The 21,159-nt window shown below is 36.4% G+C and overlaps 2 protein-coding genes across 5 annotated transcripts in view; both read right to left on the reverse strand.

The window, feature by feature from the left end:
- Positions 1–21,159, reverse strand: part of LOC131435263 (major facilitator superfamily domain-containing protein 8-like) — a 51,556-nt gene that overhangs the window by 11,938 nt on the left and 18,459 nt on the right. The window contains exons 1-2 of one of the 4 annotated variants that reach the window (XM_058602954.1): positions 15,593–15,859; positions 14,879–15,534 (exon numbers count right to left, since the gene is read on the reverse strand). The exons of 1 other annotated variant lie outside the window; for it this stretch is intronic. In XM_058602954.1, the coding sequence (XP_058458937.1) occupies positions 14,879–15,534; positions 15,593–15,772 (836 nt within the window). In that variant the 5' untranslated portion in view covers positions 15,773–15,859. Of the gene's footprint in view, positions 1–5,705; positions 6,365–6,426; positions 6,752–8,338; positions 8,992–9,054; positions 9,264–14,878; positions 15,535–15,592; positions 15,860–21,159 lie in introns of those variants that run through there. 2 more of the 4 variants (XM_058602955.1, XM_058602952.1) reach the window with 2 other exon arrangements.
- Positions 3,798–4,864, reverse strand: LOC131435265 (major facilitator superfamily domain-containing protein 8-like). Its single transcript, XM_058602956.1, has one exon. The coding sequence runs from the start codon at positions 4,708–4,710 to the stop codon at positions 4,042–4,044; it is 669 nt and encodes a 222-aa protein (XP_058458939.1). The 5' UTR covers positions 4,711–4,864; the 3' UTR covers positions 3,798–4,041.

Consider the following 21,159-nt stretch of genomic DNA (forward strand, 5'->3'; position numbering starts at 1 on the left):
CTTACTCGAATAAGGAAAGCTTTGTTCAAAAAGAATGGTACGCTATTTCTATGGAGACATACCATCGTTTGGTTCAAGGAGATTGATAAAAAATGGATGAAATCGTTCAATTCAAAAAGAATTTTTTTTCTGTGCACCTATTCCACTAACCAAGAACATTTTAATTTTTATAACACAGAGCAATCCTTATATTTGTGCTACATAAACGCAATAAATTGAACTGTTCATTTTCCAAAAAACCCATTGATAACAATATTAAATTTGGAAAAAATCTACATAGGGCTAATGTAACAATGGTCTTCTCGTTAGTAGAGTCACCAAATTATTTTATCAATTACTCGACTTTCAATCAATGAATTGTGATAAAATCGAATACATTATCTTTGCTTTGGCTCCAAGAAAAATATCGCAGAAAAAGTGATTCGAAAATTGTTCAATACTGCTGCTATAGCGACGCAAATGCTTTTAATTTCATCTTACTCTTGAAATAAACCTATCGAACAGAGACGACAGGTTTCACTATAACTAATAGTTTTCAAATATGAGATGGAGCTGGGGGAATGAGACTAATGGAGCTGAACTGGATGAGGGTACCATTACTCTACGAAATTGCCAATCAGACTATGAACCGATACGCATTGGTCGATTCATGTGAAACAATAATAAATTAAAGAAACGAATGAGCTTCCAACCTTACGAAGTGTGACGGTTTATTTAATGCCTTCGCATTGATTCGGCACTTGAACTCTATCCTTGCACGATAAAGGCGGAAAAGAGCTGCATTTACTTTCGAAAATTTCTATATGAGCTTCACATTCTAAATTTATAACTGATTTATAATAGCACGTATATTAATATGTCAGTTCTTTACCTCTCACTTCTCATATGTTTCTTTTGGTGCTACTTTGGCACACTCGGAAATGAATAGCTGATTTATCATCGAAAACGTAGTTGAGGTCATTGTTCTTTTAACAGGTTGAAAATATTAAAACCTTTCGACAAACAAATTATTTCCTTTGAAAAAATCAATCCATCAGTTTTCATGACTTAATTTTGGTGCAAACAACGATTTGACTGAATAATTTGATGTAATATAAAATATTTCACAAATGTTTGTTAATAGAAATGCAGGTACGTATTTGTTTTAGCATATCCCAATCAGTAGATCATAACAGAATTATATCAAAACTGTATCTGCTTCATCTACTTATTACCCATTTGTTACTAGAATTATTATTACTAACCACTACCTACTAACCAAAATTATGAAGATTTTTTTGACAAAATTTGCAATTGCCAGTATCAGTATCTTGTCGCTCCGACTTGGAAGGATTCTTAATACCAGTAGGATCGTAGCACCAGTCAAACAATAGTTATGCACGCTAAGAATCGGCAGTGTAATACCAAGGCTTTGCTTATGTATTTAACATGAAGGACAATGTTGAAAAACTTGCTTTTGAAGATTAGAATAAGTCCTCAACTTTGGATTAAAATTCAACTAGAGTATTTAGGACAAGAGAACCTCTAATTTGAATCTAAGCACTCTATGAAACGGTAGAAAAAATGATTCATTTTCTTTATTTTACTGCGCAGAAACAGGAAAATGCAGAAACATTTCGTGTGGAGCGTGTGTAGATGTACGTTTGAGGATAAGGAAAACAATTTTTATAATTCAAAAATATTCAAAATGTCAAGCATCTCCCGAACAAAAAAAAAGTAAATTTCCTGTTTACATGATATCGTTCAAAGTTTAACTCTAACATATCCAAACGCGCTACAAAGTTTAGGTATTTCAAAGGAATGACACGGGGCGAGTAAATTAAAAGAAATCATCTTCGAAAGCTACTTTTGGATTGTGAATCGAGTTCGAAGATCACAAGGCTGACACTTCCGGTAGATTCTGACTCTGTAGATCTTGTGGATATAAAATAATTCTATTTGTCGGTTACGTCACGTATACGATTATATAAGTGACGTAACCATTTTATCAGATTTAACCAATGATCAAGTTTAAATGTATTATTTTCTATATATTTGGTTATAGAAATGCTGCCGAATGTGTTACATGAGCGTTGAAGCAAACTTTTGTTATCCAACCGAATCAATCAGAATGAATTTGTATCAAAAATAAGCCCAAATCCTTGATATAAAATGTTATAATAACAAAATGTTTTAACGAGACTGTGTGAATAACAAGAGAATAGCAATACCACGCCACTAGGTGGATCAAAAAGGTTTTCTTTTTGTTTAACGCCCTATCAACTTTAAATTTTTATATTTTCAAAAAAACATAAAATTAGAATATATTACACGTCGACAAAATCGAAACTATCGAATCAGCATTAAAATGTTTCAAGAGGAGATCGGGGCAGGTTGGCCGAGTGCCTGTTATGAACAGACTATTATGCCCAACGTAATTTCGGGTGTTTTTGTGTTGTCGTTTGGACACAACGTCGTTTGTTCATTTTTAGCGATGTTAAGTATTCAGATTTCTTTTTTGTAAAGTAATGTATGTAACGCGAATATAACCTTACTTATGTTTTTTTGTGATTGTCGTGATTGTTCTTGAAAAATTCATAGGGGTAGGTTGGCTGAGTATTGTGCGCGATTGATATACTGAGTTGTATATTTGGTGTATCGCAATGTACTTTGATATTCGGGAAATGCTCACCTTTTTTGAACGAAATTGGCTATTATGCAAACATTGACGATTATAAGGAAAAATATACATAATAGAAATAAAAAATATATAATATAGAAATATAATTAAGAAATAAGTAGTAAAAATGAATTAAAGCGTTTAACAACTATAAATAGGAGATTCTATCAAAAGTTTAAATTATTGATTTAAAAGATTATGTCAATATGTGATGTACCAAATGCCATCATCCTGAGAACGCATATAATTTCCGAGCAATGCTCGTCCATCAGTATAGAATCTGCAGCAGATGTAGACCTCTGTGAAGACGTCAGATATCTCATCCAGGCGAGTGCACGAACTGATTCGAACAAGCGTCAAGATCGTAAACGCCAATTGATCCAAATTTCGACCGATTTTTCAATAAAAGCAGCATTTCAGGAAGAAAAAAATAAAACCAAACGTAAGCGTGTACGCTGGCGGAGGAAGACATAGCGGTGAAAGCTGTGAAAAATTTACTAACGCTAACTGCTGTCAAACCGTTTGTTTGAAACTAGTTTCTAACCTAGTTTCAACGTTGTTGAACTGAAAATCGAGTCAGTTTCGACCTTGTTTTTTATATGAGGTTTGCTCAAAGCCCCGTTGCTAAGTGCGAAACCAACACAATTTCAAGAAAAGTTTTTTGTTGTTAGGTCAGTTTCAGTTTTCTCAAGCGAAAACAACATAGGTCTAAAATAGTTAAAAATAACTAAAAAGTGAGGATCAGAGTTTTTTGCGTCCCTACAAAATCATGAATGCTCAAAAGCTGTATCTACAAGACAGCACAAATTATTTATCAAAAAGTCTAACCAGCACAAGTACATAAATTCCGGAAGCATAACTCGGCCAACCAGCCCCAGTCTCCCCTATTTGATGAGAAACTAAGCCAAATTTCGCCTTGGATGAACAACTTTATAGGACTTTTATCGACCTCATATTCTGAATCTATGACTCAGTCAATGTTAATTATCAATAGAATTATTAATAGGGAGGTATGTAGGCATGTTTACTGGTAGGATTTGACAAGCTGCCCCTAAAATCAGATATACAGCTACAATAAAGTGTATTTTGAAAATCTCGCCGAATCGCCGAATAGAACTGGGAAGGCAACTCAGGACATCACATGGGAGCATTATTGGTACTTAATTCGAAACGAATCAACGTTAATGAATCTTTTCCGTATTACCGTGAATATTTTTAATTTTTCCATCGAGTGCATTCATACATATCTCAAGGGAATTGCGACTAAATTTACTAATTGATGGTTACCTTCGACAAATTATTATGTCCGATATTGATAGATATATTAATCGACAGCTTGAGAAACAAAATGATATAAAAACGAGATTTCATGTTTTTTTTACTTACGTTTGAAATGTCGAAAAAATGAACATAAATAACGCGAAAGCTGTACACATCAAGATTATCGGTAAACCCTGAACCTCAATGGATCTACAACGATTCCTAGTGGCAGCACCATTTTGGTCATGTGCCGCTTCTTTCACCGCTATGTTATGATCTTTGAAGATGCATGGTAACATTAGTATCAAATTGATGACTCCCAAGAGTGCACAAAACCATCCTACAACCGTATGCATGTTTATACGAAACAAACCGGGAATACGGAAGCCTTCTTCGCCAAATGATGAAAAAAGTGGCTGCAATATCGATGCACACAACAATCCAGCGGTATGAGCTAACGATAGGTACGAGGTTGTTCGTGTTCTTTCAGCAACCGTGGTGGCTGCCGAGATGTAGGATCGATAGATTGAACACGATACCATGGATATTCCAACCAGCACTCTTGATAGTAAGATCACATATTTTTGATGAACCGGAAACTCTTCGGCCAAGGCGTAAAGTATTTGACCAACAATGAAAGCCGCCACAAATGGTATAATTAACATCCTTACTGATTGTAGTTTATTACTCCACCAACCGAATAATGGACTACCCACAAACTGCAATACAGAGGTAATTGAAAATAGATGCGTCAAGAATAGCTTCCCAGCATCTGGATCCACCTGGAACATTTATTTTGCAACCATTTTGAAATTTTAACTAAATTTTAACACTTTTCTCACTGTATTTAGGTAGGGCCACAAACAAGTAGCTGCAATCCCGAGTCCAACATATACCAGAAAAGCGGTAAAGTACATCACTCGAATAGAAATCCATCGTTCTCGGTACTCATCTTCTGTCTCCAAACCCCGCAAACGATCTTCTTCAGACTGTTTCAATGCAAAACAATCTAAAAGCCCCATAGTGACAATTTTTAATTTTGTAGGATGTTAACAGATCAGATCCTGCACTTACTCTGACGAGTAGAAAACTTGTCATGCCACAGGTAAACAATTAAGGCTTCTCTGCCAATAACTGTTCAATTTAAAACTAGAAGTCAATCGTCGTATATAAAGCGGATAGAAGTATCTCAGCTGTGTCTAATATATGCGATTCAACATTACTAAAGCCTCCATCCTCGTAAACAAAAGTGGACTTTGGCGAAATCCCTCCCTTACCCCAGAGAGTCTATGTGGTTTCTTTTTCACTATTCAAACAAAAAGTATTGAAAAATGGTCAATATGGCTCAATTGTAATATGAATAGAATACAAAAACGTATTGCATTTCATTTGTCTATCTATCTCATTTACCCTTCAATATCCCTCATTTACTTATCAATTTATCTATTAGCATAACAATTGAACTAACAAGCTTATTAAACCGAGAGAAGATAATATGAAAGGTTGACAAAATCTAACCACCACTGTACTTTGAATTAAGACTAATTTATTTTCAAAATTCAATAATATATACGGATGTAGAATGAGGATGCGAAATAGTTGTGTCAAATTTGCGGTACAATGTATGAGGTAGTCAAAATATTCAGCTCATTGATTAAGAAATATGCATCAAGGATGTAAAACGATAGGAAAACAAATTGAAATTACCTAACATATTTTGCAAAGCAATGTTATTTTGTTTTGATAACGTTTATGATGGAAAGGGAAATATAAACCATGTACTCACGTCTGATAGCCGGCATAGATGAACATCAGTAGTGCGAAAGCAACACACATGAGAGCAATTGACAGAGATTTTGATTCCAACTGTTTGGGATCCTCCGGAGATTGCACTTGACCTTTAGCAGCTTTCGTAGCTTCCTTAATGGCGATATTTTGATCTCGGAAGAAATATGGCAGCATAAGAATTAAATTTATACATCCCAGCAGCGCACAGAGCCATCCTACGGCAGTGTGCATGTTAAGGCGAAACAGTCCCAAAATACGGAATCCTTCCTCGCCGAAAGCAGAAATGATCGGTTGAAATACGGATGCACTCAGCAAACCGGCTGTGTGAGCTAGAGACAGATAGGATGTTGCTCTTGTGCGTTCCGCTACGGTAGTAGCCGCAGACATGTAGGAGCGGTAAATTGCACAAATCACCATGGAAATTCCTATTAATATGCGTGATACAAGCAGCACAAATTTTTTGTTTGTTGGAATCTCATCAGCGATGGCGTACACCACTTGGCCAATAACAAAAGACACCAGTAAAGGAATTATCACAGTCCGGACGGAGCGAACCTTATTACTCCACCAGCCTAACACTGGACTTAATACGAGTTGAAGTACTGACGGTACTGACATCAGATATGCCAGAAAAATTTTCCCAGCCTCCGGATCAAGCTGGAATAATGAACATTTATAGGTTTGTGAACACTAACTAATTTACAACTAAATTCGCTCACAGTACTCAAATATGGCCACAAACAAGTTGCAACGATCCCAAATGCTAGATACACTAGATAAGCAGTAAAATATATCACTCGAATCGATATCCATCTCTGTCGATACTCAGTTTCAGTTTCTAACCCAAGCAAGCGATCACTTTCTGACTGGGTCAGAGTAAACCACTTCACCAAAAGTTCCATTGATCTACTGATCTGCTAAAGCGCACTGTTCCAACGCACGATGTGAACTGATCAGTGTCACCGCATGATTTAAAACCGAGTGTTCCAAAAGGTTTTCTAGTAACCCGAGGGGAGTCACAACGTAGTAGTAGACCGAACAAATCCTAGCCAACAATGGAAGAGAATGCCTTCAGTCCGAAAGAAAACACCAAAGCAGAAACAGCAGAACCCATGTAGTCCGGTTCAAATTACAGTGATAGTAATAGCACTGAAGTGTTGGTATGGCAGAAACTTTCAAACTCTGCTCGCTCCCGAAGACCAGTTCGCTGAACTTTCATTTGTGTACTTTTCATCGTTATTCTCGATAACATAATGACTATAGGGCAGAAAATATTATCAACAGTGCAGGACAACCTTTGTAAACAATATTGCAAGCTCTTGTTTGTATTGGTTAGGAAGTGGCATTAGCGGTCGTACAAAAACTACGTAATGCTTTGTTTGCATTTTTCTTTGCTCCCCACTATCCCCTACTTCCGAATCAGACTATAATTCTCGTTTGTAAGTATTACTGATTTTGCAAAACCATCATTCATAGTTAGTAAGGAGAAAATCCATGCTTACAATTAATAACATGCTTACAATTAATAACAAATCTTCTTTCCATGCTTACAACTAATAACAAATCTTCTTTACCCCAGTGAATTATTCATCAACCATTCTTAAACAGTCCAATTTCATTTCTTTACGTACTCAGAGTACGAACCTTTGTCATACTGAACGAGATCCATGTCAAAGGTGTTTTCGCTATCCAAACTTATTTTGCTGACGCAAGCAAAAGCCGGTCTATTTTCACTTTTCGGGAGATTCGTGTTTACCTCATGCGGCAATCAGTTTCGTATTTTCTTCAGGAAAGATCGAAAATTTAAAAGAAAACATAGCGTTGTACTTGACAGTAAGGTAAGCATGTGATGTGAACATGAACGAAGACGCATTTATCTCGTATTTACACTAACGACATGGATTTTTTGTCGTACAAACACGCAATCTACAAAATAAATACGAACTACTATCATCAAATCCGCATCAACATATTTCAATTGTTCATAGATCTAATGAGTGTCTATGCAAAATAATATCTTAAATGTAAATAAATAAATAAATATATATATATATATATATATATATATATATATATATATATATATATATATATATATATATATATATATATATATATATATATATATATATATATATATATATATATATATATACATATATATATATTTATATATATATATATATATATATATATATATATATATATATATATATATATATATATATATATATATATAGAGAGAGAGAGAGAGAGAGAGAGAGAGAAAACTTGGTTTACAGAATAATTGCATAGATAATATTTCGATATTTCGATTACACTGACATCAAGTAAGCCAAACACAATCAAAGCCACTGACCAAGTCAATCATAGTTACTAATTTCATATAGCAAAGTTTTGGCATACATTCCTTTTGTGGAATTTGGCCTTTCTGTTTCAACAGATTTCGCAGCCGATTCTTAGTGTACAGAATCATTGCATGGCTAGTACTATGGATCCTACTGACACTAAGAATCCTTCCACGTCGGGGTTCGAACATACGACAATTGGCTTGTAAGACCAGCGTCCTATGCATTGGATTTGTTAAATAATTTCATATTGTTAAAGTAAATACTCAAAATTGGTACTCACGTCTGCAGGCCAGAATAAATGAACATCATTAATCCGAATGCAACGCAGATTAAGATTATCCCTAACATCGATTGACCTGGGATTTTATCAGCTAGCAAAACAGCAGAGTTCTGACCTTTCGCTGCTTCCTTTACCGCGATGTTGTGATCTTCGAAGATGAATGGCAGAAACAGAATTATATTTATAATTCCGAGTAAAACAAAAAACCATCCCACAGCAGTATGCATGTTAACGCGAAACAGTCCAAGAACACGGAAACCCTCTTGGCCCAGAAATGAAATCAGCGATTGAAAAACTGTAGCATTCACCAAACCAATTCCCTGGGCCAGTGCTAAATGGCAAACGGTGGGCGTCCTTTCCATCACGGTGGTAGCCGCTGATATATATGACCGATAGATGGCACAGCTCACCATGGATATTCCAACAAATACTCGAGAAAATAATAGTACATATCTTGGCTTATGCGGGACTTCACTAGCAGCTACGTACACCAGCTGACCTAGTATAAAGGATACTAGCAAAGGTATGAACACTATGCGAACCGATGTAGCTTTGTTACTCCACCAACCGAGTACAGGACTTAGTACTAGTTGAAGAACTGAAGGTATTGACATCAGATAAGTCAGAAAATACTTATCAGCATCAGTATCCACCTAAAACAGTAAGAATTTGAATACTTTCAAAAATGACAAATCGGCAATTCAAAACATTCTTACTGATCTAAAATATGGCCACAGACAAGTAGACACGATTCCAAAAGCAAAATAAACCAAATACGCGGTGTAATACATAACCCGAATTGAAATCCATCGTCGCCGGTATTCATCTTCCGTTTCGAAACCAAGCAAACGATCTTTTTCTGGTTGTTCTAGGGAAATCCAATTTTTTATGTTATTCATTTCTGTAAAATGTCACTACTGGGTCAATGTCGTTGCATGCTAAGATTATTTTGTTTTATTCTGCTAGTGCAGTGCTTTAAAGACGCTCTAAGCCCATTTTGTGTCTTCGTCGCTCTCCGACATTTCTTCATTAATACCGTATCCTTAATCAACTGTCGGCTGGCGACTCAACATCGTTCAACAATTTACAACAACTTGTTCGAGAGCACAACTGGCAAATCAGTTCATGCAAGACTGACACCGTTGGTATTTAAAACAGGGTAACCATGTTTAAAGGCTTGTTCTACCAAGCAAATGAGTAGTTGAGTTCAAAAATCGGATAAGTGAAGCTTAATTCTAAAAACCCGTTCAAGTATTTTTAAATTCGAAAACTAGATAAAAACATTAAGTGCCAAAACCGAATACGAACTTCACAATGAAACAATCATACCTGTTTTAAACCACCTACTGATATGATGATACTTCTCTCATATTACTCATATTCTTACAAATATTCTGCTTAAAGCATATAAATCAACCTTGAATAAAAACAAGAAAGTTTATTCAGGCGTAAACTAGCATAGCCTACAAATTGAATGAGTTTTGGGTCAAATTTGGAAGAATTTTTCACTATCTTGCATCGCCGCTTGAAATGGCACTCTATATTTCCGGAACCGAAAGACGAATTTCGATTAAATTCTCTAGCAGTCTATGGGGCCATAAGACATTTTATGAGAACCTAAGTTTGTTAAATCACTTAAGCCATTCCTGAAAAAGTGTAGCAAATTTATTTTTAAAGATTTTGAACACTATTTCCGGTACTACTTGAGAGCCGGTATAACTGAAGAAAATTCGTTTTTCCAGTAGATAACATAATCAACAAACTTAAATATTAGGAACGATGCATCTCGGTGTAGTTGAGAAAAGTCAACCCAAGTAGAGTTTGCGTTTATGCCTACCGTAAACCTTATTTAATCACTTAATTTACAATTTTATTAGATATGACTTTGGGCCTTTGAATTACTTTATTCCTATCTTCGTATATGGGGTATTATACTTTTTTGTGTTTCAATTATAGAGGTTTTTACATTAACATCATTCGCCTCTTCGGCCCAGAAAAGCTTTCTGACCCTCACCCTCATTCTTGTTTACGGCCGTATGCGATACGTTCGAAAGTATAGCAAATTCGTATTCCCGTTTACGTTCGAATCAATCACACTTTTAAACATCGTACATGCATAAAAACAACGCCCATCCACCTTTAAACTATCAGTTCTTGTACAGATTTGAGTTGTAAATAAAAATCTTTGATATCATTTGTTATTTGACTTGTTTTTTTCACTGATTTTGTATCATCATGTTTGCTTACGTCCGTATCGACCATACGACGAACACATGCTTTCGAACGAATACGAACAAGACATTCTTGTTTTCACTCGAACGTGTACGTACACGACTCCTTTGCAAAAGAAGGATCGGCAGCGCAGGTAGTTTTTTAAGGTAGATTGCAAGCATCAAGGAAGTGACGAATGCTACATAATAAATAAATATCTTACTCAGGACCAATTTTATTCAAGTCGGTAAATGAAATTTTCAAATTAAACTTCGTGCAAAGTAAAAAAAACATTTGAAATAGCAGTCCGATCAGTAGTATCTGCGAAAAATATGTTGCATTTTTCTTGCAATTTTGTCATGTTTTCGATAGCCTACATATTTATTTCATTGGTAAAATCATGCATTTAATATAAAATAAAGCATGTTTACCCATGGCTTATTTTCCATAAAGTACTTAATAGATGCAAAATTGATGCGTAAAAACTTTGAACCTCGCATATATTCAAAGGCTCCCCAGAAAAAAACAGCATTTTACTATACTGCTTTGCTTTCTAAATGATTTATGCAAAACACAAATTTATGATTTGATTACAAATCACCTTTAGATTCGAAAATAATTTTGTTAGAGGTCGGTTAAACTTTTTTCAATGTGTTCGAACGGTTGATTCGCAACATTAAACTGACGAATCGAAACCACGGCATTTCGTCTATTCGTCCGTAAACGGGAATGGGACATTTCGTTCGTACGAATGATGTTCGAATACACGTTTCGTTTGAAACTAAAATGGCATACATTCTAGCGTTTCGCATATGGTTAATCACATGAATTGGACTGATTACATCAAGGCTTAGCATTTATTTTAAAATGTTTACTGATATTTGAATATTTAGTGGCAAACGAGTCGCGTTCGAATTCATTCGAGTGAAAACAAGAATGGCTTATTCGTATTCGTTCGAAAGTACCCTTTCGTCGTATTGCGGATACGGATGTAAACAAGAATGAGGGTGCCTATGTACGAGTTTGGGGATCGAACCCAGGTGGGCTGCGTGAAAGGCATCGACTAACCACAGGTATTATGCTGTTATTATTTTTTTTTCAAAACCAACCTCGTGTTGAGTTTCGCGTCGGCCGAAATATTCCCATTTCATTATTAACTAGCTAACACGTCGAACTTCGTCTCACCCAAAAACTATTTGTTCAAATTTATGTTTTCGGACATCAGAATTGTCAAACGACTAAGTGGTTAATGTTTCTCTCCATTATTTTTCTGATTACTTAACCTACAATTAACAGAATTCGACACACATTCGCTTTAACCCAAAAAAAGAAATATCACAAATAATTAATGTGAAAATGTGAAATATCAGGTGTACAACTTTGCTTCCGCCGTTTTCCGATAGGTGGCTGTACCGGCTGAGGCTGGTAAAAAACATAGATGATAATGCCTTTACAGTGAGTGTGTACAGTGCCTAACGAATTTTCATCGCCGTTTCAGTGACAGTTGTTCTTGTTTTCGTATTATTCACGCTCGAAAATGTCTGTTGATGTGCCCAATTCTCGCCATTTGTGTGAAGTTTTACTTTTCTGTTACAATTCGAATAAAAATTCAACTGAAGCGCATCGAATGCTTTCAGAAACTTACGGTGATGCTGCTCTAAGTAAAAGAACGTGTCGGAAGTGGTTTCAACGTTTTAAAAAAGGTGATTTCGATGTCGAAGACAAACATGATGGTGGAAGAGAAAAAACCTTCAAAGATGAATAACAATTTACTACGAGCTCTTAAAACCGGGTGAAACCATCATAGGAGATCGCTACCGAACGCAACTGATGCGCCTTAGTCGCGCGCTAAAAGAAAAGCGGCAACAGTATCAAGAGCGACATGACAAAGTCATCCTCCAACACGACAATGCTCGGCCTCACGTCGCAAAAGTGGTCAAAAAGTACCTGGAAACGCTGAAATGGGAAGTCTAGCCGCACCCGCCGTATTCCCCAGATGTAGCCCCTTCTGACATCCATCTATTCCGTTCGATGGCACACGGCCTGGCAGATCAAAATTTTCAATCCTTCAAAGAGTTGGAAAAATGGATTGCTTCATGGATAGCGTCAAAAAAGGACTCCTTTTTTCGAGCCGGGATCCGAAAATTTCCGGAAAGATGGGAGAAAGTTGTCGCTAGCGACGGACAATACTTTGAATAATAGCTTTAAATTTTGGGAAAAAACGGCGGAAGCAAAGTTGTACACCTAATACTTATGGTAGGCTAAAATTGAGCAAATGCACAGATTATCATCTCATCCTTTGAGTCAATGCATTGAACAGAGATCCCTTTCTAATGGCTTCTGCATAATGGATATAAGGTGTCACGTTTTCTGTTCTAGATGTGATTCTTGCTCCGATAATCGATAAAAAAGCTCACTAACCAGAATTTTGTATTGATAAACTTAACACAATATTGAAGAGTTCCTCTTCTAGAGTTGTTCATTCGGTATGATATATTACAATTTGTATTTAACCCAAGTAATCAAAAGTTCTCAAAAAAATGGCTTAAGCAGCATACAAAGCATTCTGAAAAGTCTGTTTTTAAGGAATTACCCATACTTGAATGTTCGACGTAACACAACAAACTTTGAAGCAGGTCCTTGTACAGCTTTTAAGCAGCGAGTTGCCAAAAAGTGCCGAGAGTACTTTAGAGCTCTAATGAAGTGGATATTTTTCAGCAACTGTGGAACTTTTGGTTGCTTGTAGAGACGACGCTTAAATTTTTATTTGGTATTGATCTTACCAATTTGAACATTCTTCACAGAATATGAAATATAAAATGGCAGTTTAAATCCATTATGCTAATCATCTTGAACATTGATGTAATTGCCATTTATTATGTGCGCTTAGTGTAATCTAAATCATTCTATAGCAAAATGCAAGGAATTGATTTGTTAAACTCACATCCACGATGACCAATATTATTCATATGACTCCATTGCACACAATCCATCTATTAGTAAACAATATCAGAACTTTTAGTGTAAATTTAGAATAAGTGTCTAAATGATGAAAAAAATCATCATTTTTGCGAATTTTTTACAGAACTATCGTTAAACAAAATAAATTCTAATCTTTTGTATAATAAGAAGCATCATTCGAACAACATTTTGTCATTTTTTCGTGGAAAATTTTGAAAAATAAGTCGGTGAAGACGTATTTTTGAGAACGCTTCTTAAAAATCATGATTTGCGGTGTCTTAGACCTGTGTGCCGAGCTCTTACTTCTCAGTATGAGATAAACAAAGATAAAGGCGCATAACTTGCTGAGTTTTGTTCCGATAGGCTTGAAAATTTCACAGAATATCCTTGAATTGTTCTACTATCAGAAAATAGAAAGAAAATTATAAATGATTTTTCAAAAGTGCTAGACCCTACCCGCCCCTTAAGACTAATTGAAAAACACCGATCGGTTACTGCCTGAAAAAGGTCTGTTCCGTATGCGCTCGATCGCAAACGTGAGTTCCTTTTTTCTTAGCATGAACTTTCATTTAAAGATATACTTCGAATCTGGTTGTAATATTGTCAAAACCCAATTAAAATAATCTCAGAAGAGTGTCGATTACACTCAATGGCAGCAAGGAAGTATACCGAATAATTATATCAGTTAAAACTGACTCAATGCAAAATGCAGAACTACTTTGGAAGTCTAACGGATTATCGATGTACACGTCTTGTTCCGAATTAAAACTAAACCACCAGGGAAAACTACACAAGATTATGGCTGTGGACCAGCTCGCGAACTATTTTAACTTTTAGTTAAAATTGGACAGTCGAGCAGTTATTTTGTCGTCAAAAAGAACTTTGCTCGAAAGCAAAGGAAAGTCTTGGCATTACGTTCTTTTTGTTGAATTCGGCCTTTCTGCTTCAACAGACCTCGCAGCCGATTCATAGCGTACAGAATAATTATATGACAAGTACTACGATCCTACTGACACTAAGAATCCTTCCAGGTCGGGATTCGAACATACAACAACTGGCTTGTAAGGCCAGCGCCCTATGCATTGAATCGCCAACCCGGGCGTATAAGTGTTGCATGTGAACTTCTGAATAAGTGTATTGCAAAATGAATCCAGAGTCGAATTTTCGTATGTATGTTTTAAAGTAGGAAAGAATCCTGCTCTACCAACTAGAAATACGACGTACTAATATATTACGAATACCAAGAGCCGGAACTGATAGTCACCTTTGTCGAAGGTGAATTTTTGTCCGATATAGATAGATATACCAATCGACAATTAGGGCAATAAAATGCTATAAAAGCAAGATACCGCTGTATTTCGTACTTACGTTTGGAAGGCCGAATAAATGAACATCAATAACGCGAACGCTGTACACATCAAGATTATGGGTAAAACTTGCAGCTCCATGGATCTCCAACGATTCTTAGTGGCAGCTCCATTTTGGCTATGTGCCGCTTCTATCACCGCTATGTTATGATCTTTGAAGATGCATGGTAACATAAGTATCAAATTGATGACTCCCAAGAATGCACAGAACCATCCTACAACCGTATGCATGTTTATACGAAACAAACCGGGAATACGGAAGCCTTCTTCGCCAAATGATGAAAAAAGTGGCTGCAATATCGATGCACACAACAATCCAGCGGTATGAGCTAACGATAGGTACGAGGTTGTTCGTGTTCTTTCAGCAACCGTGGTGGCTGCCGAGATGTAGGATCGATAGATTGAACACGATACCATGGATATTCCAACCAGCACTCTTGATAGTAAGATCACATATTTTTGATGAACCGGAAACTCTTCGGCCAAGGCGTAAAGTATTTGACCAACAATGAAAGCCGTCACGAATGGTATAATCAGCATCCTTGCTGATGGTAGTTTGTTACTCATCCAACCGAATATTGGACTACCCACCAGCTGCAATACTGAGGTCATTGAAAATAGGTACGCCAAAAATACCTTCCCAGCATCTGGATCCACCTGGAACATTTTCAATACTTTAACCATTTCAAAAACTAAACTTGAACACTATTCTCACTGTATTTAGATAGGGCCACAAACAAGTCGCAGCAATCCCGAATCCAACATATACCAGGAAAGCGGTAAAGTACATCACTCGAATGGAAATCCATCGTTCTCGATATTCGGCTTCTGTCTCCAAGCCTCGCAAACGATCTGCTTCAGGCTGATTTAATGCGAAACAATTCAAAATTCCCATTGCAACAATTTTTTTATTTGTTTAAATTTACTAGGATGTTAACAGATCAGAGCCTGCACTTACTCTGACGAGGAAGATTCGGTGCGAAAGACTTTTCATGCCGCAGATAATCAATTAGAGCTTTCCTGGCAATAACTGTTTAATTTCAGATTAGAAGTCAATCGTCGTTCGTCACTCGATAAGCCTATACAGAATATGCAGGTGTATGAAGCGGATAGAAGTGCCTCAGCCATGTCTAGTTCATTCGATTCTACATCACGAAAGCCATCCCATTCCACCTTGGAACACGTGCTACCCTCATAATGTTGACACAGTATTTATCACATTTCAGGACAAATCTGTTTTGTTCGGGTGAGATGGCATGATTTGAATCTTCGTTAGTAGCAATGCTTTTCCTTAGGGATACACAAAATGCAGATGCACCGCTCCTACAATACATAATTCAGTTTATTTCGTGAGCCAGCAATATCATCATATGCGGGAAAAATATTTAAAAAAAAATATCGCACCTAAAAGAAATGTGAAATCGCTCATGATCTTCGTTAAAGAACTAACATGAAGATGATGAGTGCTGTTTTGACGCTTTGGACTGGCTCGTGATACGAATCATTGTCAGCGCGACAGCGAGTGACGCGTGCGAAACCGGTTAGAAGTATACTTTATATTCATTTCAAGGACACGGTTCCAAAATAGACCGAGCTATAACTTGTGTGTATTACATAAAAATCATATGTTGACTACCCGTTTCGGGTAGTAAAGCGTTAATGAACTGGGAAAATATATTCTCTGAATTCATGTCGCTCGATAAATTCAACTGTCGACCCAAATGTATTCATTTGTCAATAACTACTATTGAAAAGTGTAGTGTTCCTAAATTACACTTCTTTTGCGGTTTTTAATTGGAATCAATTCCAGGAATTTTCTATGGAGTTTTAAGAACTTCATTTGAATCTAAGACATCAATTCATTAAGCCATCTCCGAGAAAAGTTATTGCATTTATTTTTTCTTTCCCCATATCTCCCTGTAACTACGAAACCAAAAGTCATATACAAATTAAATTCAGAAACTTATATGGGAAAATAAATCCTTTCATTTCAATCAAAGTTTGTGAAAATTGGTCCAACCATCTCAGAGAAAAATTTTTGCACAAAAATGTTTCATATGAATCCAAATATATTTTTTTTAATTTTTCGTCTTTCCAATGTTGCTAAAATGTTATATGTTTGAAAAGAATATGATTCAGTACGTTTAAGTATATTTGAAATCTCAGCCATATTTCCTTTTCCAGTTATCTTATAATATTCCTGTACAGATGACTATTCAATGTCTTTCTGGATGTAGGATTCACCATTCTGTACTATGCAACCAAACTTCGACAGTAGCTGTACATCTTCTGCGATCGTATTCAGACCAACTTGTTTTGCCTCTTGTAGACGAGACTCCCAACCTGCTTGCGACTTCTCGGACGGAAAGATTGGGGTTCCGCTTGAAACAGCTGGTCACTCTTTGCGACGTTTTTGCGGTCTTCGATCCATCCTGCCTGTCTGTCAACATACAATCTTAGAACCAATCTTGTTTATTGCCTTGATGTTGTGTGAGTAGTTCTGATTCTCACGATCTGTTGAATTAGTGTCTGATATCGAAAGAAATTATTGGGTTCGATTTCTATTTTATTGAAAGATCTTCCCGAGTTGGAAAAATTCATGATCAACCCTGGGTATATTTCAGCTTTACTTTCAGCTGTTCTTTTGAAGGTTAATGTGCCTGCTAAATTAACAAGCTCGTTTCTAGTTTTGTTTAGTTTACTGGTTAAATCCTGTGTAAAAATATCAATTATCACAAAGATAACTCGTTCAGCTAACACCTTCGTAGGGCTCATCGTAGAAGACCAATTTTTGCTGATCGTACGATAGGCAACTCTCCAAGCGGTTATCGACCCAAAGATCGACTTCAATTTAAACAGATACCCAAGTTTGACTAAAAAAAGTTTATTATATTTTTTTATGAAGAAATAAATACCGGTGAACACATAGAAAGTATCGTTTGATTCCTTTGCTCGAGATTTTCTGCAAATCATTGGCTTTGAATGCGAAGGAAACTACTTATATTTCGGATATAGCGAATAAAAACAAACATTGTTAAGTGAAAATGGCTTTATCGTTTTTCAAAAAATTCTCCATGATTATCGATATACTTTTGCATGCGTTCGAACCAATCAGAAAAGCATTTTTGCCACTGTGAAGATGGTACATCAAAACCTGTTTTAATCCACTTAGTGGTGTAATGATGGCTTTTCTCATATCAATCAAACTTTCATATATAATGCTGTGGTATTCTTCAAAATAATTTTCTGCGATTCTTAAAAGAATAGCCGAAAACGGTTTGTTTGACCATCTACTGATAAAAAACTATCAATTGGAAAAGATTTGAGGTCGATTTAGAAACCTTTTTACGGGTTTTCGCCCTTTTCAGTAAAATTTCCAACCCACTCTACCCTATATTTCCGGATCCGGAAGTCGGATTCGGATGAAATTCAGGAATTACGTATGGGACCACAGGACCTTTCATATTCGAACATATATTTTGATTTTTTTTTTGCACATTTTACCCCATAACTCCGGAAATCGGATCCAGATAATATTTAGGAATTTTGTAAAGGACCACAAGACCTTTCATTTGAATCTAAGTTTGTGAAAATCGGTTTAGCTATCTCTGAGAAAAGTTAGTGCAAAAGAACGTTACATACACACATACGCACATACATACACACACAGACATTTTGTGTACTCGACGAACTGAGTCGAATGGTATATGACACTCGGCCCTCCAGACCTCGGTTCAAAAGTCGGTTTTCACAGTGATTGCATAACCTTTTTATATGAGAATGGCAAAACATGGTTTTTGAATGCTTCAACAGCATCTTCTGGTGTCGATAATCGTTGATCACGCAATTTTTTCTTTATATGAGTGAATAAAAAGAAATCGTTTGGTGCCAAGTCAGGGCTGTACGGTGGATGGCCCATCGATTCGACGTTCTGGCTGGTCAAAAAGACGCTGGTTTGGACTGATGTGTTAAAGCTCGCATTGTCATGATGGAGGATGATTCGTCTTCTCTTGTTCGTTTTGCAAGACTTCAGGCAAACAAATGGTAGTGTACCATTTAGAATTGATCGTCTTACGTTGCTCCAGCGGCACAATTGCCACGATCCGAAGGGCTTCGTGCACGACCAACTTCTGTTGGAATTGGCTCATCTTGGAACACCCACACACAGGCACGGCCCCGGCCCCTCCCGAAATCGAAGTAAAGTAATTTCCAATTTGGGATTTTTAAAAACTTTTTTTGAGTTTTTTAGCCATCAACTAACAAGATCTGCTAATTAGAAGATTTTATCAACCAGTTTTAAATAACCCGCTTCTTTTGCAATCGAATTTTATTTAGGCTCAAAGTCGGTTTTCACAGTGACTACAATCAATGTCAAAATTAAAGGAAATGGTACTGGATGGCCAGAAAGTGCCATGAAGATTAGTACTGAGCAAACATATCATAGTTTTAGCAAGATTGAAAAATATATCCTGCCGCTGGATGTCGCACTTGTATACTCAGGAATAAAAAGATGAACGCGAGCACACTTCGGAAGCATTTTCGCCTATGCTGATAATGAAGGTGTCGGTTGGTTACTGTTGACGAAGTCTACATCCATTATTATACGCCAGATAATAAACTACTACTTCCGGAACCTGTATGCGGTTTCAACCGAGTTGGAAGCCGGACTCGGTTGAAACCGCATACAAGTCTATGAAACTATAAGATCTTTCAATAGAATCCATTCTAACATTTGTGCAAATCGTCCTAGTCATCTCTGAGAAATTTATGTGAGTTCCGTTTTGTAGTTTTTGAAAGCTACTACGAAGATTTTTCTGTTGTTGCATCGTCACTCCCAATGACGAATTTAAATTTTTATTCTTATCACTCTGTTTTTATACGTATTTATGCATATATTCCCCCTAAAATTTCAAATATATTCATTCAGGATAGAGTTTTCTTCAAAGAATGAAGCACGGAATTGGTAGATCGAAGACCGCGGCAATTTCAAAAATCTATAAATTTTTAAAAACGTGACTTTCAAAAGTCTACAAAAATGTTTGCAACTGAAACATGACTGCAGCTTATTTTATAAATCTGCCGATTCACAAACAACACGGAAGTTGACTCGATGAAATTAAATAGGATCATGTGGAATTATAAGGCACTTCATTTGAATATAAATTTGTTAAAATCGGCTCGACCATCTGTTCTTTATTATCGCCTTCAAAGTACTCTCCTCCTGCGGCAATACATGCATGCCAACGCTTGATCCAATTTTCCATACAAGTTTTATAGGCTGCCGAAGGTATGGCCTTTAGTTCACGCAGCGAATTCTCTTTTATGGTCTCTAAGGTCTCAAAACGCGTTCCCCGCAATGGCAATTTGATTTGAGTCTGGGGAATTGATGCACGCACGTTGTTCTAAATTTTCATCCATTATAAAAATCGCCACACGAAAATTTTTCAACTTCTTTGTATAGACGCCAAACAAAAACTAATCGTACGATATGCGTCAAAATTTGACAGAATGTGTATAAAAGTGTTGCCAACGTTGAGAGAATAAAAGTTTACCGATTGGACAAGCACGGGAATTTTAAAATGAAAATTCCGGTTCTTTTTTGACGGTAAGGTATTTTGCTAGAAGAGCTTACTGAATAGTTTCAAAATATTTGTTTTTTTCTTATATCGTGACTTATAAGAACACGCCATTGAAATTGAAGGTTTTAATACTCATCACTCAGTTTTCCCGAAACTAGAAGTCTAACCTGAACTATGGGGCTATATGATAAAAGAAATGTAAAAAATCGATCCCTTCCCTTTGACACATAGAACTTCTTGCTTCAATCTCTCATTATCCAACCCAAAATATGTGAGTACATATTCATTGAAATTGCTAAATACTTGCATTCACTCTTAAAAAAATAAAAACAAAAAATACTGAAGTCAATTCATCAGTTAGATGCATTATTTCTTATTTTTGAGCCCCTCCCGAAATGAAATCCTGGGTACGGGTCTGCCCACACAGTCGATTACTGTTTTGTTTCGGCTCATACGTATATATCAATGGTTCGTCACCTGTTACGATCTCGGATGATGCACTGCGGTCGTATTTTTTAACATTTCCTAGCATCAATCGACACATCTTTTTGAGTGATTGTCAAATTGTGCGGGATCCAACAAGATCTTTAACCTTTTTTACGGCAAGGTGTCCATGCAATATTAAATGCACGCATGTGGAACTGATGCCCAAGGATGACTATCTCACGGTATGTCACATGACGATCTTGCATTATCAGTTAAA

Source organism: Malaya genurostris, chromosome 3 (genome assembly GCF_030247185.1).
Source record: "Malaya genurostris strain Urasoe2022 chromosome 3, Malgen_1.1, whole genome shotgun sequence".
NCBI classification, from domain to species: Eukaryota; Metazoa; Arthropoda; class Insecta; order Diptera; family Culicidae; genus Malaya; species Malaya genurostris.